At 42.0% G+C, this 23,413-nt stretch overlaps 1 protein-coding gene across 1 annotated transcript; it reads right to left on the bottom strand.

Moving 5' to 3' along the window:
- Positions 1 to 18,333: 18,333 nt before the first annotated feature.
- LOC117366360 (E3 SUMO-protein ligase KIAA1586-like) lies at positions 18,334 to 22,157 on the bottom strand. The gene is made up of 2 exons (XM_033957638.1): positions 22,101 to 22,157; positions 18,334 to 20,741 (listed from the first exon to the last, which is right to left on the bottom strand). The coding sequence occupies exon 2, from the start codon at positions 20,706 to 20,708 to the stop codon at positions 18,696 to 18,698; it is 2,013 nt and encodes a 670-aa protein (XP_033813529.1). The 5' UTR covers positions 20,709 to 20,741; positions 22,101 to 22,157; the 3' UTR covers positions 18,334 to 18,695.
- Between the last annotated feature and the right edge of the window lie 1,256 nt (positions 22,158 to 23,413).

Here is a 23,413-nt window from a genome sequence, read left to right as displayed (position 1 = left end):
TTTCTTATTTTCTGCTTTTCACTAGGAATCATGTTCTATTCTCTGCCCTTCCTTTTAATCATTTCTTATCAACCTCTCCTTTCAGTGCTGAAGCTCTCCAAATGCCTCAAAACTGCCTCTAATGACCTTCACATATGCATCGACCTTCATCTATCAGAATTCATGGTGATTTTTCAAAAACTTCAAGTTTACTCTATACTCCTCTCTGAATCCCCTTCCCATTTCTACTTTATTTAATTTCAGATTTCTTTCTTTTCTTTATAGATATTTCAGTCTTCACAGGATTGTAAATCTGAAAATAAAATGACAATGTCTGTAAGACAGAGATCTGAAAATCTCTACTGTTCTTTCTTAAGCAAAGGGGACTCATTGCACATATTGCTGCCTGCCTTTGAGTAAATAGCAAAATCAGAAAGTTTCTTGGGAAGCACAAAGAATGCTTTGCTAAATAATAATAAAGCTGGCTGCAATATTTTCTGTTACCTCTGCATGACTATAAGATACAGTTCTCTCTTATTAGTTTTCTAGCTTTTTATCTCTGGGGCTGTCTTCAGATTCTCTTTGATAGAATGAACAAACAAAGAGCATTCTCCCTCTCAATGTCCCTCAGTGTTCTCCCTCTCTTGTCCCTTTATCTTCTTCAGAGACTTGTGCCAATGCTCACCTTTCTATCGCTTTCCTGGCTACCATGATTCAAAAGCTTTTTAATCATTTTACCTCCATTTCCCATCATGGTTCAAAATTTGTGACAATGCTTTCACACTATTGAAACGCTGATTTTTTTTTTTTTAAGTTCAATCAGTTTTATTAGCATTTTGTCATAGAAATACAAGCATAGACCTCATATACATAAGAAGTTTTCACAGATTGTAAGTACAGGCGGTCCATGACATGTCATCAAAAACAGAGCAAAGAATAATAACATAACCTAACGAACAAGCTTATCAGCCATGTGTACAGGTCTGAGGTAAACACGGAAGTATAAGAGGATATAGTAACATTAAAAGGTGTCATATAAAGTTATAAGATGGTTCATACAGTCAGATATGTCAGCATGATGATACAGTAAGGCAATTCTTGTATTCATAAGTCTGGCCCACCAGGACAGTCATGGGGCAACACAAATGCTACTTCACTAGATAGTGGTGCCCACATTTTTGTGAATTTTTGGAGCGAGTTATTACGTTCAGCAGCAACCCTTTCATAGCGGGCATACAAACATACAGTGTTCCACCACTCAGTGTATGAGACATTAGAAAAATCTTTCCAATTGGCTAAAATAATACGAATTGCAATTAACAATAATAGTTGTATTAAGTGGTACGTCTCATGTATATAGGGGTCTTGAGTGGAATGTATAGTAGTGATTAAGCATGCATATGTGAGTGGAATAGTACTACCCACTAGAGAGGTAATATGAGACCAAATCTTGGCCCAAAAGCCCCAGCAAAGGGCACTCAAATATCATATGTTTCAAAGACCCCATGGATAGTTTGCAAAACCAGCAAAGACCTGTTTTATCTGTATGTTGTAATTTTGATAACTTTTGTGGCGTCCAGTACGCCCTGTGTAGCAAGAAATAATAAGATTGGTACAAAGCAGCCGATCTAGAAATTTTATATGGCATAGCCCATATACCTTCCCAGTCTTTTGAATTCAAAACCATATTCAACTCGTCATGCCAGGTATTCACCAGTTTATCTGGTGTGTGTGCTTGGTGAAGTCTTAATACTTTATACCAGTTGGAAGCTTCCTTATTATGGTAGGCAATCTTGCCACAAAGGGTTAAAAGATCCGGTACTAGCCACATTCTATCTTTTGAATGTATGAGGTCATGAAGTGCATGTTTGAGTTGTAGCCATTGGAAAAACCCCGAAGGCGGTAATTTAAACAGAGAGCACAATTTGTCGTAGGGTATCCAACTATAGTCCCATCAAAGATATGATTTAGTGTCTAAATGCCAGAGGATGTCCAAGTTTTCCAGCTAACTACATGTTGTTGTATTTTAATGTCCGGGTTGCACCATAAAGGTAGATACATAGATCTGTTCCATTTAGTAGTCATAAAATTTTCCACCATTTGAATAGCCATTTTATAGGAATCTAATACATAATCTTTATTCCGTATCCTCCCAGTAGATGACACAAAAGGTAAATAAGACAATTTCATCCACTGATATAATTCTCGATCTAGTTCCATCCAGGATGCATGACATTCGGTTTGGACAGAGGAAAGAATCCACCGCGAGCATTGTCTAAGAAGGAAAGCATAGTGATAATCAAGAAATTCCGGGAAGTTCACACTCCCAGTCTGTCGCGACTGTTTCAATTTATGTAGAGCTATTTGGGGTACTTTGCTATTCCAGAGGAATTTAGTCAGTAATCGATCAATTCTATTGTAGAATGTTTTCAGGAAAATAATTGGAAACATACTTAAAGGGTAAATAATTTTAGGTGTAATAACCATTTTGATTGACTCCAATCTCCCCCACCATGTAAGATTCAATGGTGACCATCTTTTCGTTAATCTGGTGATGTTATCTATGATATCAGTAGATATTAACGTAATCGTGTCCTCAATTGTATTTCCAAAATTTAAACCCAGATATTTTAATTATGTATTGGCCCAGTGAAAGTTGTATCCCACTATATCATTCTTAATAACATATTTATTGAGTGGCATTAATTCCGTTTTGGAAGTGTTTAATTTATAGCCAGAATATGTTGAATATGCTGAGATATTCCTTATTAACTCTGGAAGGGATTGGGGATTGGTATATATCAGTATATCATCCGCATACGCAGACATCTTAAGTTCAAGATTGCCACATAGAATCCCAGAGATCTGAGAGTTCTGCCATATAGAGATCAGTAAGGGTTCTAGGGCAATGTTAAACAAGAGAGGGGAAAGAGGACATCCCTGTCGTTTTCCTCTGGAAGGGCAAAATTAAGAGGATTGAATATTATTGATTTTAAGTACAGTGGTCGGTGAACAATATAGTACTTTAATCATTGCTATAATCTGATCATTAAAGCCAAACCAAGCCATAGCTTAAATAAAAAACTCCACTCCACTCGATCGAATGCCTTTTTAGCATCCAGTGCTAAAGCTATATATGGCTGAGTGGAGTGTTGTGCATGATGTATAAGGGAGGTGAAAATCCTAGTGTTATCACTAGCCAAACGACCCGCCATAAAACCATTTTGTTCAGGGCCTATAATTGTAGGTAACACACGCTGTAATCTATTGGCTATATGTTTGGCATATATTTTAGCGTCAACATTAATCAACGACAACGGCCTATAGTTTTGTACCAATAGGTGGTCCTTCCCAGGCTTAGGTAATACGATTATACTTGCATCCGTGAAGGTCCCCGAAACATTTCCAGTATCAAGGAAATAATTATATAAATCTAGTAGGGCAGGGACAAGTATCTCCTGAAATGTACAGTAAAACTCCAGTCCCGGCGCTTTCTTTTAAGCCATAGCGTGCAATGAATTTAAAATTTTTTTCGTGTGTAAGTGGAGCTGTGAGCATCTCATTATCCTCCTGGGATACAAGAGGATGCGAAACCGAATCATTCAAGAGCGACTCAGCTTGTTGTGTAGGTAATTCCGTTTTATAGAGCGTATAATAGAATTGCTTAAATTCATTAATAATCATCTCAGGTTCCGTTAGGACGGTCCCTTGACTATCTTTAATAGCATTGATAGTTGATCTCTCCTCTTGAACCTTTAAATAATTAGCGAGAAGATGTCCACTCCTATTATTATTACTGTGGTAAGTCGCCGATTGCATAAATACGGAATTACCAGCTTGAGTACTTAGTAATAAGTTATATTTGAGTCGTATGTCGCAAAGCTCTTTCAATGTTTTCATATCGTCGGGTCTGTGTTGATGTGCTATTTCCAGATCCTTAATTATCCTTTCCAACTCTAACAAGTGTTTCATATTGTTTTTCTTTTTGGACGCCTGATACGCTATGATAACGCCTCAAAGGTAAGCCTTACACGCATCCCATATAGATATCCTACTAGTTTGATCATCCTTATTGTTGATAAAGTACTCTTGTAACACTGAAGTTACCAAATCTTTGAACTGAGTGTCCTCAAGTAACGCATTATTGAATCTCCAGGAAGATTTAGAGATATCTTGTGCTATATCGGTTAAGTGTAATTCTATTGCCGCATGGTCCGAAATAGAGATTTCATTGATTTTGGTCATAGAAATGTTCTTCGTTAGGGGTTTACTGATGAGAAAGTAGTCCAATCGGGAATACGAATTATGCGGCGGAGAGTAGAACGTATATTGTGATTCATTAAGATGAGTTATTCTCCAAGAATCAGCTAAGTTAAGCGTAGAAATCAGATTATGTAGTGAATGCCATGCTTTCATGGTTTTATATTTAACAGAAGATTTCCTATCTATGGACGGTTCTAGTACCAAATTAAAATCTCCTGCAATTATATGTGAATGGGAAGAGTCAGCTAATGCCGTGGACAGTACCTCATCATAGAACTCGGGGTCATCTATGTTCGGGGCGTATACATTTATTAATGTTATAGTATGTTCCTTAATTTGTATTTGTAATGCAATCCATCTACCTACTATATCATTTTTTTTTATTTATAACTTTTATGTTTAAATATATTTATTGATTTTCAAATCATATAATCAAGAATACCTTGTACAGAAAGCAAATTAGCAATTCTACATAAAGCAAGAAACATTCCAATAACATTAAATCATGTATTAACTAAAATGCTCAAGTCCTCAAATTTGGATCCAAGATTTCTTATAAAATAAAACAAAGATAGAAGAATTGAACTTAATGTACACTCTTTCATAAAGTTAGCTGGAAGGCTGATTGCTGGGATTAACCAATAGTCATAGAGCTTATGATTTTTCTACCTCCAATCGGGAGAGCGCTAAAAAAGAAGTCAACTGATTAGGCTCAAAGAAAACATATTTAACTGATCGGTGATGCACTATACATTTACAAGGGTGTCGCAAATAAAAAGTAGCACCCAAAGATATAACACCTGGCTTCAACAAAAGAAATTCACGACGACGCTTTTGAGTCTCTCGTGATAAATCAGGAAATACCTGCACTTTACAACCCATAAATTCTTTCTGTCTATTTTTAAAGAACAGTTTTAACAACCATACTTTATCAATAGAGAGAGCTACTGTTATAATCAAAGTGCTCGATTCTACAACCTCTTTATCTGATTTTTCCAATAACTCTGATACATCCAATAGTCCTTGATCCGACGGCTTTTTTGGTAATTTAATCTTATTAGGTAAGTAATAGACTCGTGATAAAGGAGGTAATGAATCTTCTGAGGCCCCCAAAACTTCAAGAAAATATCTTTTAAACATTTCTCTAGGTGGTGTCAGTGGAAGCCTAGGAAAATTAATGATTCTTAAGTTATTGTATCTGGAGTTGTTTTCTAAGTTCTCCATCTTTCTTCTAAGATTGATATTGTCTTTCATTAAAGTTTCCTGTAATTGTTTGGATGATTTAATGTCTTGTTCAAGCTTTTGAACAGAGGAATTAGAGGCAGTCATATCATTTTTCAATTCTTTAAGTTCAGTAGAATGTTGAGATAATTTCCCCTCAATTAACTGAAGTTTGGGACTTATGGTCTTCACTAGTCCGGCTATAAGATCCCATAGTGAGTCCAGAGTTACTTCTGAGGGTTTTTCCAAAGAAATTAAAGGTAAAGAAATGTCATAGTGCTCACCGTCCAGTTGATTAACTTGTCGCTGTCCCTGAAGGTTAACTCGCCTCTCAGATGATTCCCCCTCAGCTTCTTCAAAGGAGCTCATATCCATAGGAGCTCCTGTCAGCAGGCTCTGTGATGGACTACTTGCCTCAGGGGAAGACAAGACCCCGACCTCCGGGGTTACCTTACCCCTTGGAGAGCTGCTTAGCTGAGGTTGCGGGGGCGGCGCCCTAACGTCGGGGCTCAAAGATGTCTCCAATCCCGGAGGAATCTCCACGGCCTCACTGACGCCGCTACTCCTCTGCGGGCCTCCCTCCGACGCCGAAAATATGCCCTGCATCCGTCTGATGAGTTCCCCGATGTCACCAGCCGCGGGGGTGGCTGTGGGCCGCGAGGCACCAGCGGCACTACGGCCCCTCCGTTTAGGCATCGGGTAAGTGATTAACCGCTTGAAAATTATTAGAAGAAAAATCCTCAGAACGGCATCTCAGCGCGTCCAGCCTGACGCCATCTTGGATCCCAAAGGCTCTTATTTATAACTTTTAAATCAGGTCTATTTCTTATAAGAATGGCTGTGCCATTCTTGCCCTTATGAGCCGCTGAGTAGAAAACTGGCAGTGACCAAGGTGTTTTTAGTTTAATAGATTCCAAATTAGAGAGGCGTGTTTCTTGAAAGAAAACTATATCTGGTGTTTTTCGTGATATGTAAGTTAATATTTTCTTTCTTTTAATCGGATTGTTGAATCCTTTGACATTGAGAGAAATAAATTTTAAAGACATGTGATAGCCACAATAGGATGTTCAGTCCCAATACCGTCCCAGCTAGCCAGAAGCTGACAGACAAGTACAATGACACATATTTTAGACAATACCATGAGGCTGAATATACACACAACTGAAAACAAGTGCTTCACCCCTCTCCGCCCTAAACTGCAGAGAAAGACTGAAGCAACCATACTCTATGGGTAGCGAGAAGATAAGGACAGCACAGCTGCAGTCCAGCAGTCCTAGGTAACAGGATGAGTTTAAAGTATTCATCCGATTTCTTCACAGCATCTTTTGCAGATATTAAACTGGTTAACAATAAATCTTGCAGCATTGACCACATGCCCATGAGCTCACACTACTGATCCTGTAGTATACTGAATATAAGTCCAGTACAGTGACAAGTGCGATAGTCTAAACTGATTTGAGCAGTGTGCTTGGTTATAGATCTATACCATCAATGATAATATTGAAGTGTTAACCAAGCAGTGACTTTTAGAGATGTATCTCATATTGTAGAGGGCAATGAAGTGCACCAGACAGAATGACCTCAAGGAAAGATATAAACTCATTGGGAAAGCACTACATATCAAACTAATATTAACAACATTAACCGTGTACCATGAGCGCTGACATCAGTAATCATAAGAGTACGTAAAGCTCAACAGTGCCTTAAAGGTAATAATTCTTGAAAACAACACCAGTCAAATTCATAGTCACGAGTGTTGATGGAACAATTGGGAAAGTTAAAAGCGTAATAATAATAATTACTGTATAAGATAGAATATAATATAAGTAAATATTGCAATTAATAGCTGCCAAATAATATGGTAGCCTCCAATTAATGGCATAACATATCAAACTGTATAATGAAACCCAAAGCACAACTATACAGGAAAAGTAATAGAGCTCGTGAGCTATACTAGGCAAAATCAAATGCAGAAGTGCTGGGAAAACATTTAAGTAAGTCAAAAGAATAGCAATTAATATATAACATAATTGAAGGTAAAATATGCGCATTCTCATTAGATTGCTGCTGAGTAGATTTAGATCATCAACTAAAATCATAGCATATTATACTAAGTTATAAAACACATAGCACACCTACCCCAGGGATATAATAGTGCTTGAGATCAGCACTAGTCGGAGGTCATGTGCAAGTGTACTGAGGAGACAACTAATTAAGTGAAAAGCCTATAAATTAATATATATTATAGTAAAGGGAAAAGCAGACCAATCATACACACAATTGATTGCTGCGGAATAAAAGTTTGTAACTCCAATTAATAGCATAGCATATCTTATTGAATTTTAAAACACTCAGCACACCTGTGCTAAAAAATTAATACTGCTTAAAATCAGTGCTAGCCAGAATTCATATGCACGAGTGCTGAGAAGACATTAACTTAAGTTATAAGCTTGGAAATAAGAAAGAATAAATTAAAAGCAGACCAACACATCGGTACCAAAAATTAATAATGCAAGAAATCAGTATTAGACGTAATTCATATGCCCGGGTGCGGAAAAGACAATTAATTAAGAGAAAGCTTAAAAATTAATATCCAGTACAATAACAAGCAGACCAAGCATAGGTACAGTGGATTGCTGCATAGTAAAAATTGTGGTCTTCCAGCTAATTTGATACCAAATTACATTGAGTTTAAAAATTAGCACTAGTGCTAGAAAATTAATAGTACTTGAGATCTACCCCAGATGAAAAACATATGTATGGGTGCCGAGAGGACATATAACTAAAGTAGTAACACAAAATTAATATATAATATAATAAAAACCATACCAAGCCTTAGCACATTTGATTGTTGCTAAAAAGAATTGTGGAACTCCAGTCAATATCACCTCCTATCATAGTATAGGGATAAACCTCGCAGCACATTGATACTAGAATTTAAATATTGTTTAGACCAGTACCTGCCTAAATTCATATGCAGGAGTGCAAGTAAGACAATTAATAAATTGAAAATCAGAGAAATAAAAAGTTAATAATGCTGGGGAACATAACCCATCAAAATTCATGGGTATGGGAGCTGAGAAGACAATTAATAGGGTTAAAAGCATAAATTAATATATAGTACAACGAAAAGCTGGCTAAGCTCAGACACATTTGAGATCTGTGGATGAAAAGGTTAGGCTCCAATTAATGAAATATCAGAACATATTGTAATTGCTAAACTCACAGTCCAGCTATATTAGGAAATTATCGACACTGAAGTGCATTACCAACCGGGAATGATAAACAAAAATATTGGTAACAGGTATTACAAGTGAAAGCGTATGGAGGTGATAAAGAACAAAAGTTGGAGCAAAGAATGCACAGGCACGTGTAATTGCTGCAGCATAATAAAAAGTCAGAAAATAGGACACGCAGAGTGCATATTTGTTGGCAAAACATCAGCTAATAATTAACTAGAGTTTTAATCTGAAAATCCACAGTCTCCGCAATCGAAGACTCATACGGTCCACGTGGCGATAGACAATATCCCAGGATGACAAGATGAGAAGTTGATTTAGAGACAAATAAAGACATAAATAAAATTCAAGGGGGCAACAGAAGCAGGACTAGCAGTGTAACAATGCTGACAGTAGTTTACCAACGGCAGATCGAGCTGTAAGCAGTGCTGTGACACGAAAGCCAGCGAAAAAATTTGCTCATGTTGAAGTACAGCTAGTACAGTCTCTGTGCAGGAACTCAAACCACATGGCGTCCGCCATTGGTCCCCTGTGAGAAAGAAGTGGAAGCCATGTGACAGCAATGTAACCATATCCAACAGCAACTCTGTGCTTTAGTAACAACAATAAACTGGTAAAATCTTAAGATTGTAGAAGGCACGAGTAAAAATAAAAATAAATTGATGCCGGTTGGATTGTGAAGCGAAAAGAATATTGGGCAGACACTAATGGCAGCATAGTTGCTGAGCTCCTGCAGTCTCTTCCTATAAATCAAATATTCATCCATAAAAAAGAAATTTAACTTTTGCAGAAACTGCACCTCTAAGGTGATATTACTTATGGCTACATCGAAGGTGGGAAAAAGACACAAACTGGACCCTCCATCTCCTAAAAAACCGACGGAGGAAGGCAAAGAGGAAAATAATATCATGGCTGAGTTTAAGGCCCTGCGGCTGCTGCTTACTGAAATGAAGGAAGATATTACTGAAATCAAAACGGATATAGCTGATATGAAGAAAGATTTGACACAATTTCAATCTCGAATTGAGTCAGTGGAAGCTAAACAGTTAGTACATCAGGAAAATATAAAATCGCTACAGGCACAAGTTAAAAAGATTACTCAGCTGGAAAGAGACCTTGAGGAAGCTAATTTGAGGCCTCATCGAAATAATGTGAGAATTTTGGGGATACCGGAAGGTCGGGAAGTGTCTGACTTGATCCAATTTATGGAGAACTTTATCCCGAAAATACTGGATATCAAATTTACTAAAGAATTTGAAATTGACAGAGCACACAGAGTCCCATCACACATGCTCACTAATTCTCATTATCCGAGACCTATTGTGCTTCGGTTACTCAGGTACAGCCAAGTACCTGAAATCATGATGAAAACGAAGGCTAAAGCACCACTGAAATATGAAGGCTTTAATATATTATTTGTTCCAGACCTCAGCAAACGCACTGCTCAGCTAAGGAAGCAGCTCTTGGCTTATAGACCAAAGCTGAAAGCCCTGAATGCAAAATATGGGCTCCTGTATCCTGCAGGAATGCAGGTTACAATTCCCAACTCTACAAAAGATTTCACTGACCCAACGGCTTTGGCTGAATACCTTGAAGAACTTCAGCCGTCTGATTTTTTTAAAAAAAGGATCTCTCAGCAGCTGCAGTCGAGGGACAAAACCAATAGGATATCCATGCAGAGAGATAGATAGATTTTATTAACAGTTACATGGTTAAATATTTCAGCAGAAAAGCAGAATATTCTTTCTACAAGAATAGCTTTCATAATAATGAAAAATATTTTGAAAATGTGTTTCTATAAATTGAGGAGTCATTATGCAGTCCTCAGTAGTAAGCCACTTCCAGCAATATGCTGAACTAACCCCAGATGTTCAATGTTGGGGCACTGAAAAGCCAAGTATGTCTGCCAAGCTGGAAGGTAACTGGGCATTGGCTGATATTCAGACTGGTGTCCAGTTGACTCGCCACATAAAGAGGTCCTTTTACTAAGCTGTGCTACGAAATGGGCTTATCATGCCCTTATGTGAGCCTTTCTAATACATTAAGCCAATTTCTAGTGTGGCTGTCAAACACATTTTTTCAATTTGTTTCATTTTTAGCTGTGCACTAATGTTGGCATTGGCATATGGCCATTTAAAAAATATTAGCACAGAGCATTTACTGCCTCCTATTTAGGTGGTGTTAAGGGCTCCTGCAATATGAACATATTGACCAGCTAGCATGGCAGTCATGCAAATGTACTAGCTGCTTAGTACATCCATGCCCATTCTCTGCCTTAACATTCCCCTCTAAAAAATATTACAAAGATAATTACCATACGCTTAGTACATAATGCTTTAGCATATCCAACATTAGGCTTTTATTGCTGCATTGTGGGATCCCTTACCCAAGCTGTGGAAAAAATTGGCTTTAGTGAAGCCTTATGTGAGTTTTTTCCCCATATGTTAAGTCTATTTTTCCTACAGCCAGAAATTGGCCGATTTTCTGTTTTCTTAATTAAAAGATATCCATTAATTTTGCCATTAGAGTACAGCCAGTAATAAAAATTAGGGCCCATTTTGTAGGTGATAAGAACCCACATACTATTTCTGCACTAAGCTGTTAGGCCTGGATTCTCTGTCACAGATTTTTTAGGCACTGGTAGGTGTCCAAGCTCAGTAAAAAATCCCATTTAAACAACATTTTTAATTGAGTTTCAAGGCACCAACCAGCACCTAAAAAATCAGCTTCAGATTCACACCTAATGCCACTGTGGGTATGGCTAACACCAGAAGTAGCATAGTAACATAGTAGATGACGGCAGATAAAGACCCAAATGGTCCATCCAGTCTGCCCAACCTGATTCAATTTAAATTTTTTTTTTTTTTTTTTAAATTTTTTCTTCTTAGCTATTTCTGGGCAAGAATCCAAAGCTTTACCCGGTACTGTGCTTGGGTTCCAACTGTCGAAATCTCTGTTAAGACTTACTCCTGCCCATCTACATCCTCCTAGCCATTGAAGCCCTCCCCTGCCCATCCTCCACCAAACGGCCATACACAGACACAGACCGTGCAAGTCTGCCCAGTAACTGGCCTAGTTCAATATTTAATATTATTTTAAATCTTCTGTGTTCATCCCACGCTTCTTTGAACTCAGTCACAGTTTTACTCTCCATCACCTCTCTCGGGAGCGCATTCCAGGCATCCACTACCCTCTCATTTCCTAACATTGCCCCTGAATCTACCACCCCTCAACCTCAAATTATGTCCTCTGGTTTTACCATTTTCCTTTCTCTGGAAAAGATTTTGTTCTACGTTAATACCCTTCAAGTATTTGAACGTCTGAATCATATCTCCCCTGTCTCTCCTTTCCTCTAGGGCACAGTTCTTCAACCGCCGGTCCGCGGACCGGTGTCGGTCCACAAAAAAATGTTGCCGGTCCGCGAAGGATTCGGGTCCCCAGCCACAGCAAAAAGTGCCGGCGTCAGCTGACGTGCAACTTCCTGTTGCCGTTGCTATGCCGACACTCCTGCCTTCCACCTCCTACTCCTGCCGCTTATGTCTCCGCACCCCCAGACAAGCAGGGGCAGCTTTGTGTGCTTTTTAACTTCGGCACACAGCTGCCCCTAAGCAGTATTTTAGCCGCGGTTTCAAGAGGCAGCCTCGGGGCCTTTGATAGGCTGGCCCACATCGCATCATCAAAGCGGGCCGGCCTACCAAAGGCCCCGAGGCTGCCTCATGAAACTGCGGCTAAAATACTGCTTAGGGGCAGCTGTGTGCCGAAGTTAAAAGCATACAGAGCTGCCGCTAGCCTACATAGAGGAAACATTTGCTGGAGAGGGAAGGAGGGAAAGGAGTAGAGGTGCTCCTAGACAAGGGAGGGGAAGGGGCTACTGCTGGCAGGGGAGAAGGGAAAGGGAAGGGGCGAGAGTTACTGTTGAATAAGGGGAGGAGGAAAGGGAGAAGGGGTACTCCTGGACAAGGGAGGGGAAGGGGCTACTGCTGACAGGGGAGAAGGGGAAGGGATGAGAATTACTGTTGGATAAGAGGAGGAGGAAAGGGAGAAGGGGTACTCCTGGACAAGGGAGGGGAAGGGGCTACTGCTCACAGGGGAGAAGGGGAAGGGATGAGAATTACTGTTGGATAAGAGGAGGAGGAAAGGGAGAAGGGGTACTCCTGGACAAGGAAGGGGAATGGGCTACTGCTGACAGGGGAGAAGGGGAAGGGATGAGAATTACTGTTGGATAAGGGGAGGAAGAAAGGGAGAAGGTACTGCTGAACAGGGGAGGAGGAACATTGGAAGGAAACAGCTGGCAGGGAGATTAGAGGAGGGGAAGGAGTCAGGATGGAATGGAGAGATCAGATGAGGGAAAGGGGAGTGACAGAGGAATGACAAAGTAAAGATTGATGCTGGGAAGGGGGATCAGATGAAAAATAAGGAAAGAGGGACAAAGATGCTAGACCTGGTGTAGGAGAGAGGGGCATAGAAAGAACGCAGATACCATATGGAAGGGGGAGGGGTAGAGGGCAGACAGTGGATGGAAGAGGCAGATGCTGGATTGAAGAGACAGAGGGCAGACGCTGGATGGAAGAGAGTGAAAAGAAGATGAAAGCAGAAACCAGAGACGACAAAAGGTAGAAAAAAATAATTTTATTTCTATCTTGTGATTAGAATATATCAGATTTAAAATATGTATCCTGCTAGAGCTGATGTTAGACATAACTGGGGAGTGCAAAGCCCAGGTAGTGCGTCTTTAGCTTCCAGTTGGCTTAGGACTCTCTCTGACCAGGAGGCAGTTGCACTAGTTCCACTCCCCTAACACCATTCCTGCCATGTGTGACTGTTGTATTCTGTTAGCATGATATTTGTGTAGCATTCTGTAATAATTTGACTTATTCAGTTTTCTTGATAGTAGAGGGGATATATGTGAAGGGGAGGGGAGACGGGGGTTTTGTTGATCCTTGCCCTGTATTATTTATATTTATAAAATGACAATTGTACAGAATATTGTTTCTTTTTATACTTTAATAAAATATGTTCAATATAAAATCATAACTATTTGAGGCTTGTGCGGATGGGATCAGATGGTTAATGGGACCGAGCTCGCGGGGATGGGGCAGCAATGGGGTTTTAAAAAATTTCAGTCTTATTAGTTTGCCGGTCCACAAAATAATTATTTTATTTCCGCCGGTCCATAGGTGTAAAAAGGTTGAAGAACACTGCTCTAGGGTATACATATTCAGGGCTTCCAGTCTCTCCTCATATGTCTTCTGGCGCAAGCCTCCTATCATTTTCATCGCCCTCCTCTGGACCTTCTCAAGTCTTCTTAAGTATTTCGCCAGATACGGTCTCCAAAACTGAACACAATACTCCAAGTGGGGCCTCACCAATGACCTGTACAGGGGCATCAACACCTTCTTCATTAGATGACCTAAAGCGCCTATGGAGGTATGATTCATATCAAAGGTAGGAGCCAGAAATGTAGGTCTAGAAAACCCTGGCCTACATTTCCTGTGCCAACTTTTGCCTGAGGCATGATTCTGTAACCAGCGCCATCACATGATTGATACGTGATCAGTGGCTGCTTTCAAGGCAGCCACCGATAATGGTGCCAGTTAGCACATCTAAATTACTGTGCATTAAGGCCCGGATTTTGTAACTCATTAGCTCAGATATATCCATTCTCTGCCCCAACATGCCCTGCCTCAGAAAAAAAATGTGAAAATTCTTTTGCACACAGTTTGCCCATGCAAATGTCAAACTTATCCTGTAGTAAGACCTATTAATTTACATTAGATGCATGTTAGTGCCTAACACAGCTTAGTAAAAGGGCCCTAAAGTTAGGATAGCTGTGTTTTCCTAACTTACTGTGAATACTTCATCAGTTGCAGACTGAAAATTGCCACTAACCAGCTAAGTTGACTCAGACCTAACTCTGTTCCCGGCCCACTCTTATCCTGGTTGGTTAGGGAATGGCCGTTTAATGGACATATTCAGTGGCACTAACTTGGTAAGTGCCACTGAATATTGGGTGCTGGTTCACTCAATGAATTTTTACCAGGCAGGAGTATCTCTTTTTGCATATTGACCCCCCTAATGTTGTTATAGCCAAAATTACTTTCAAAGTAACAGATTCAATGTGGTGTACTTGTGTGCTTTATACGCAATATCATGTGTATGTTGTACTTTTCAAAACACAGACCATCCATATCTAAAGTGAAGGACAAAACAAACATAGCTTATTGGATATAATTTTCATGCATGCTTTGATTGACTGTTTAATGGATGTTCTATCTAAGCTGTCTCTAAAAATCCATACACATAACCTATGCCATTATACTGTACTATCTTTCTTTGTCCCCATCCCTTTTGAAAAACAAAAGTCTATAACTAGACCAATTTCTCCTGCAATGACAAGCACATATTTCTAGGTCATTGTGTTCATCTTCCTAAACACATTTCCAGAGGCCAAAGAGGTGAGCAGGAGTAATCAACATTCTGCTGCCATGTGTATAATAATAATTTCATATTTGTATTCCCTAGTGTCTCCTGCATGCATACTAAAGAGAGAGAAAGCTGGTGCTGGGGTATTTTGCCCTGGAGTCACAGGGAGAAAATTCCACTCAGCTGTACTATGTAGTATGACATTAGTCTTGTGCCACCCAGGAGGCTCCCTAGATATTTCATTTACTCAAGGAAAATCAGGTAACTACCAGTGCAGAGTCCCTTTTTGTCCTTTAGAAAACTAAGGGTGAAGTAGAAGGAGGAGCAAAATCTTTTCAAACTTATATTTTTATTATAAGTTTTCAAAAAATTATATTAAAAAAAATTAAAATTTATGAACACTATGACCAATGCACTAAAGAACAGAAACTTCTGTAAAATTGAGCTATGCGCGCTAAAATATATAGAACCCTCCAAATTCAGGGGGTTATATGCAGGGCAGGATTAACCAATAAGCCAAGTAGGCAAGTGCCTAGGGCCCGAAATGGTCAGGGGAGCCCGATGAAGGATGGCATCAACATTGTTTTTTCCAAACGGTGATGGGCCCCTCCAGCATTGATCGACAATGCGGGGCCCCCCCAATCGGCAAAGCGGACCCCACCCCAATCGGCAATGCTGCCCCCCACAATCGACAGAAAGTAAGACAAGAAAGGCATCGGTAACTGTAATTGTGCAAGCGGTGCTGCTTGTCCAAAGCTTCCCTCTGATGCAGCTTCCTGTTTCTGTCTAGGCGCATGGTGGGGTGGGGCGAGGCAGGGGTGTACTTGCACTTGTGTACCTAGGGATCCTCGACAAATTAATCCTGCCCTGGTTATATGCATCTTAGCATGTGAATCCTAGCTCCTAGAATTTCTACAAAATTTACTATTCATACTAATAAACTTTTATATGTAGCTGTGAACTTTTGCTGAATTCAAGACTAATGATGTGTTGCAATGCACTATTAAGCAGATCATTTTAGAAACATTGCACATTACCTCCAAATCCTATATGTGGAGGGGCAAAATAAAAAAAAGCGTCTAAGTTCCCTTTTGGCCTAAATCCCTAAACGTTCAACCCAGAAGCAGGGAAAGTGTCCATAACCAAAACATACGTCCATGTTTTGATTATGGCCTTCCTCTGCCTAAACGCCCAATCTCCACTACGTCTAAAAGTACCCCTACAGCACGTTTACACTTTTTAACCATAATGAAAAAAAAACACAAAACGTCCAACAGAAGGGCTTTTAGGCGAAGGAGGAGCCAGTCCTTCGCCTAAAAGCTGAATTCTGTAACCGGTGTCTATCAAAAACAACACTGGTTACAGAATCCTTCCCCCCCAACAATGATCCAGGCAGGAGGGTGCCCAAGCCCTCCTGCCATGTCAAACCGCGACCCCCCCCTTCCGACGATATCGGGGCAAGGGGGAGTCCAAGCCCTCTTGCCCCGTTGAAGCCGCGACCCCCCCCGATAACATCGGGGCAAGAGGGAGTCCAAGCCCTCTTGCCCCAGGCACCCATGGCACACCCGACTCGTTCGGGCCAGGAGGGAGCCCAAGCCTTCCTGGCCCAGGCAACCCCCCTACCCCCACCCCCACTACAGTACGGGCAGGAGGGATCCCAGGCCCTCCTGCCCTCGACGTACCCCCAACCCCCCAACGTCCGCCCCCCCAAGAACCCCCGATCGGCACCCCCCAGCCGACCCGTGACCCCCCCGGCCGACCCCACGACCCCCCCTTCCCCGTACCTATTTTAGGTTGGCCGGACAGACGGGTGCCAAACCCGTCCGTCCGGCATGCAGCTCAACGAAGAATGGGGCTGGATTGGCCCAGGGGCACCAAAGCCCCGCCTCCTGGTGGGGCCTAAGGGCCATGTGCCTAAGGCCCCACCCACAGGAGGGGCCTAAGGCTCCTGGGCCTATTCTGATAGGTACGGGGAAGGGGGGATCGGCCAGGGGGATCGCGGGTCGGCTGGGGGGGCCGATCAGGGGTTCTTGGGGTGGCAGACATTGGGGGGGATGGGGGTGCATTGAGGGCAGGAGGGCCTGGGATCCCTCCTGCCTGTACTGTAGTGGGGGTGGGGGTAGGGGGTCGCCTGGGCCAGGAGGGCTTGGGCTCCCTCCTGGCCCGAACGAGTCGGGGGTGCCGCGGGTGCCTGGGGCAAGAGGGCTTAGACTCCCTCTTGCCCCGATGTTATCGGGGGGGGGGTAGCGGCTGCCGCAGGGCAAGAGGGCTTGGGCTCCCTCTTGCCCTGATGTTGTGTTTGGTGGGGGGAGTGATTCATCGCAGCAGGAGAGATGCCTTATTTCCCCTACCGCGATGCCATCACTCCTCTACCCGAACTGCCGCGGGTGATGGCATCGTGGTAGGGGAGATGAGGCATCTCTCCTGCCGCGATGGTTAGGTTGCCGGGCCGCTGAACTGATGGCGCCAGCGGCCATCAGCTCAGCGGCCCGTTTTTCGGCACTTAGACCTGGTTTTATTTCGTCTAAGTGAAACAGGTCTAAGTGCTGATTAAATTGTTTTGGTTATACTTGTTGTACGCCTAGGAGTAGGTCGGCCCACCTCCCGCCCACTGCCCGCCCTTTCCCCTCCTCTAAACACACCTCTTTTCTCTCTGTACGTTTAGTGGCAGGAAAAGGCCTAAGTTGGTTTTTGATACGTCTAAAAACCAGCTTTGGTTATGGGTACTTGGACGATCAGGCTTTTTGATCGTCCAAGTAGCCACTTAGGACACTTTTTAGATGTGGTTTTTTTTTTATTATGAACCCCATAGTGTTAAAAAAATTGGTGCTGAGTCCAGTGTTCCCTCTAAGCGGGCGGGTGTTGTGAGCAAACTTTTTTCACTGTGAGCTAAAAATATCGGGCGCCAGCAAGTTATGAGCCAAATAAATATGTTGTCAAAGTTGCTGATACATGAGGACGAGGTATTCAAAGGAATTTTAGGCCTACACGCTAAATTAAATAACGTTAAATAATATTTTTAAGAACACAAAACAACGCATTAATTCTTGAAAGTACAAAATTCTTTATTTTTTTATTTTTTATTTTTTACCAGAAAAACTCAAATTTATTTTAAAACAGTCTACAGAAATTGTAGGGATGAAATGATATCTTAATAAATGTTTTACAACAAATGTAGTTATGTCTGTTACATCCATATGTGTAAACTGTAAATTAAAAACAGTCCAGAAGACAATACGTTTGATGCTTTCAATTTCTAGACAATCTATCAATTCCAGCTTCTACACAAAAGTATAAATACATTAAAACAAAATATTGAAAACCATTTTATTGGGCACAAAGTTTGCCTTCAGTGAGAAGAGTTCACTCAATATGTTGTAGAATAATTGTTGTGAAACTGGAATGGAATCAATTCTTCACTCAAGTTAGATATCATCAATATCTTCATCATCATCCCCAATATCATCAAACTGGATTTCATCGTCATCACCGGGGCCAAATGTGTCCGTTTCATTGATTTTAGCATGTTCTGGAAGTTCTCCATAGGCTTTTAGGCTCCAAAATTCTTTATTAAGATTGTTCTCTTCTGCCTTTTTCTGATTTCACACTGTCTATGTTTACATTATTTCCTGTGGCTAAATAAAGTTTGATTCTAATTAGGCATTCCAAATGTTCTACTCTTAACTTATTACGAGTCTTTGTCTTTATAGCATTCATCAAGCTAAATCCTCTCACACAATCGGCACTTGAAGCCTGAAAGGTGCCACACACGTCTAATAGAGCATTTAGTCCACTGAACTGTTTATGCTGCTGAGCAAAATTGTACATTTCCTGAAGCGTTTGTATAGCTCCTGCTTTTACTTTTTCAGCAATAATATATTTGAACTCCGAATATTCTGAAATAAGCTGCCTTTTGAAACAATGTTCATCATCTTTGTTCATTAACAGAAAATAACGGTTAGATAATCGTGAAAATTGTTCGTTTCCAAATGTAAATTCCTCTAAGTTGGACGGATTTGAGATACAGTCTTTGTCGAAAACACGCCAGTCCTCTAATTCATTGTCAGGAAATCTTTTGTCCATATGATCACAAGTTTGTGTAATAAATGTAAGAATATGATCTGTTTTAATTACAGAATTACAAGATGAAATGAGAGTTTCAACATTTTCATTGAAATGTGGTTTTTCTCCCAGATATTGAGATCTGAGTTTCCTTAATTTGGCTTTAGTGAACTGGAATGCATCCAAAGGTGCCAAACAACTCTTCTGAAGAAGCTTACACAGTGATCCAAGCTCCTCAAGAACATCGCAGAGAATAAATAGCGCAACTTTAAATTCCAGATTACTCAATTTAGTCAGGCAGTATTTGTGCACGGGATCATTGTCTTCTTCCACCTGTTCTTGACAATATTCTAACAGGATGTCATAATTTCTAACCACTGCACTTACAGCAAAGTGCCGAGACAGCCACCTAACATCATGTATAGCTTTAAATGAAATGACATCTGAGTCTGCAGCATTAGCAATATCCTCCAGTTTGGCTTTTCGTACGCTCGATCTACTGAAAATCGTATACACGGTGCGTATTAGAGTTTCGATCTCTTTCATGAATGGGATCGTTTTCCATGCATCGTCTATGCCTAGATCTTCACGGTGAGCTACACAGTGTTGCTCTAGAAGATGAGGAACTGATTGACGTAACTTTGCAGCTACACCATTATGCTTCCCAAGCATGACTGATGCTCCATCGGACGTGAACATGACCATACGACTGAAATCTAAATCGTTCTCACTATAAAACTGCTTTATAGCATCAACTATAGCTGTGCTGTCACAAGCAGTTAGATGTTTGATGCCAGCAAAAACTGTCTCATGAATGTTGCTGCCACTTCTTCTAAATTTAATGTATATTATGAGCATTTTCGAAACAGAAATATCAGTACTTTCATCAATTATTAGGGTATGAAAAGGAGACCTCCGGATTTCTGTAAATGTTTCCCGTTTAACAATGGCATTTATGCAGTCAAGGAACTCGAAAGCATAGTTTTTGCTTCTCCAGCTATCAGGTATTTTTACGTATTTAGCCATGTGATTGTGAATTTCCTGGACGGATAGCATGGACGAATTCAACTTTACCGCTAGCAATATATTATCAATTAAAATGTTAACTTCCTCTGGACTTGATTTATATCTCTGTGCGTATTCGATTCTGTTGTTCCGACTATCGGGAGTTTCTTTCAAGAAATTCATTAGAAAACCTCGGCTTTGATTGTGAAGCTTTTGAACCGCTTCTAAATGAGAATTATGATTCAGATGACGCTTTAAATAATCAATTTTCCACTCAGACCAAGTCTTCCCTGTGCTCCATTCTCCGTTAACACCTGCTTTTCGGCATAGGGAGCAAATTAATGCGTTGTCCGTGTCGCTATATTCGAATATTTCTTTCATCGCCACTGTTTTCCGTCCACTCGCGTGCGGCAACGTGGTGTCAACCAAAAACTCGGTCAGCCATTCCTTCTTAAATTGGCTGCGCTTTTTCTTTGTGCTGCTACCAAACTCTTCATTCTCTTTACGCTTCGACATTTTCGAATGGATGTAAAAATTATTTGACTGAATCTATGGAAGATCGCAAAAGAAAGTTTATGCACACGCTTCAAACGATCGAAACTTGAAAAGAACTTGCTTCATGCATGTATAGATAAACAATGGCGCTCGTGCGGCCTCAGTTTTGTAGCGCATTACTAATTTACTAGTAGTAGTACCGTGTTTCCCCGATGATAAGGCAGGGCCATCAAATAAGACAGCCCCCCCTTTTTAGACAAAAATATAAAATAAGGCACCCCCGCAAATAAGCCACCCACCGATACCTGCGCTTACCCGAATCGAGTGGTACGGTGGGTGACTTCATGTGGTGCCTAGTGCAGGAAATCACTCGCGTCTGCTCTGACCGCCTCTTCCTGCACGAAGTCGGGCCTTATCCAATCAGGAGCTGCATGTCAAAGCAGCTCCTGATTGAATAAGACCCGGCTTCTTGCAAAAAGAGGCGGTCGGAGCGTACGCGAGTCCGGCTGCCTCTCCTTGTTGGCGAGCTGAGCGGACCGTCGGGATCGACCCCCCGCACCCCCTAGGTACGCCTCTGCAAGTCTTGCCTTGCCCGGATTTGCCGCTCTCTTCCGGTGTTACTCCCCCCCCCACCCGACTCTCCTCTCGCCGCCCTGCCATCTGCCGTACGCCTCTTCCGATCGCCCCCCTCCCTGCTCGCACCCGGGATCCGGAAGGTTCACCCCCCACATTTCGCCCCCAGCAATTCGCCCCTCACATTTCGCCCCCCACATTTCGCCCCCAGGTATGTTTCGCCCCCACACATTTTGCCCCCACACATTTCGCCCCCCGGATGTTTTGCCCCCACACATTTCGCCCCCGCACATTTCGCCCCCGCACATTTCGCCCCTGAGCCCTGCAGCCCTGAAATCAACCTGCTCTCTGCCTCCCCCAACTCTCTCTCTGGCTCCCCGGCTCTCCAGTGCATCGCGCCCTGCCCGGGGCCGGAGCAGGGCGGCTGGGAGACAGCGACGCGGCCGCCAGGGTCGGAAACCCCAATCCCCCCTCCCACACAGCCGGGCCGCCCAGGGAGGGGAAGACAGCGACGCGGCCGCCAGGGTCGGAAACCCCAATCCCCCCTCCCACACAGCCGGGCCAGGGTCGGAAACCCCAATCCTCCCTCCCACACAGCCGGGCCGCCCAGGGTCGGAAACCCCAATCCCCCCTCCCACACAGCCGGGCCGCCCAGGGAGGGGAAGGACTCCAGCCACGCTGAGCAGATGAGACGGCGGCAGCCACACCACCGGGGGCGAAACATACCTGGGGGCGAAATGTGGGGGGCGAAATGTGAGGGGCGAATTGCTGGGGGCGAAACTTCCGTGAACCCTCGCACCCCCACCCCGACGTCCGATTCCTCCCCCAGCCTCCCCTTACCTTTGCGACGCGTGTGTGCGCTGTGACGAGAAACTTGTGCGCTGCGATGTAATATTTTGTGCGCCAGCGCATGCCAGCGCAGCTTAGCGGGAACACTGGTGCTGACTAGAATGGTGCTACATGTGATTCTTTACAAGGCATGAGACTTTTATAGAATCATGCCTGTAATATCTGAGTTATGTCATGTGTTTTAACATTATGTATGTTTCTAATGTGAAAGAACAAAGAACAGAAGAACCAAATCCACAAACCACAATGACATAAAACAAAGAGTGGAGATGTCCAATTTAGACTGGTGAATTCAATCTTCTTTCTTAAAAAGTCCTTTATTCATCCAAGAAATCTCAGTGACTCGACATGTACATGTTTTGGCCAAACCCCACCAACTCTCCGCCCACTTTCACCCAAATCCTGCCCATGTCACAACCCCTCCCATAAGAATGAATTGCGGTGGCTACGCCCATGCCCCGCCCCCCAGGCCACATCACCAGAAATGGAGCATATCTGACCCCAGAAATGCACTTTCTGGTGATGTCAGCAGAAATGGGAGTGCTTGCCATACCAGAAGTGCACATTCTGTTGACGTAGGCAGAAACAGGCAGTACCAGAAATGTGCTTTTCTGACCACATCAGCGGAAACAGGGTAAATGAAGCACCGGATATGCGCTTTTCTGATGAGATGGAAATGCATTTTCTGATGATGTTAGCGGAAACAGATTTAGTAGAACCCCAGGAAATGATGTGGCCAGAAAAAATTTTTTTAAAGTGTCTTTATTTTAACAGCCTTTTAGTTAAAAGACAGGTTTTAAGAGCTAATTGTTAGAGTAGTGCATAAGCAGCTTAGAAAAGAAAAAAAGATATTTACAACTGCCTTTTTTTCTTACCTGGTTTTTCAGTAGGAAATCTTAGTTAATGTTTGTGGGGAAGGGTAACACCTAGATTGTCATGGTAACAACTGATAAGCTGGTTCATTATAAAGATTCTTGCAGCCCCTGATAAAACCAAGGGGGAGGGGGAAGTTGTGTTTAAACTTGTCTGAACATGTCCCTGCCCTGGTGTCATAGTGATGTATACCTTAGCCTTTAACAAGCTGAAAAAAAACCTCTGTCCCTAACTACCTCTGTTAAAAGGCAGAGTTTTAAGACATATTTTTTTATTTTGAGCGAGGTAAACAGAGCTGACTGGAATAGGGTACAGATGAAGGAATCTTTATTGAGACATTTATTATGAGCCAAACGAGGCAGGAAGCTATGGAGGCATTAACCATCTACTTCAAGCAGCTAGAAAGATCGATATTACAGTCCGAAGAAAAG

The sequence above is a fragment of the Geotrypetes seraphini genome, chromosome 9 (assembly GCF_902459505.1).
Source record: "Geotrypetes seraphini chromosome 9, aGeoSer1.1, whole genome shotgun sequence".
Classification (NCBI taxonomy): domain Eukaryota; kingdom Metazoa; phylum Chordata; class Amphibia; order Gymnophiona; family Dermophiidae; genus Geotrypetes; species Geotrypetes seraphini.
The sequence above is the reverse complement of the archived record's forward strand: the minus strand, read 5'-3'. Positions and strand labels throughout refer to the sequence as shown.

Coding starts and splice junctions, on each gene's coding strand:
- LOC117366360 (XM_033957638.1), bottom strand. CDS start 20,708: ATGTCGAAGCGTAAAGAGAATGAAGAGTTTGGTAGCAGCACAAAGAAA.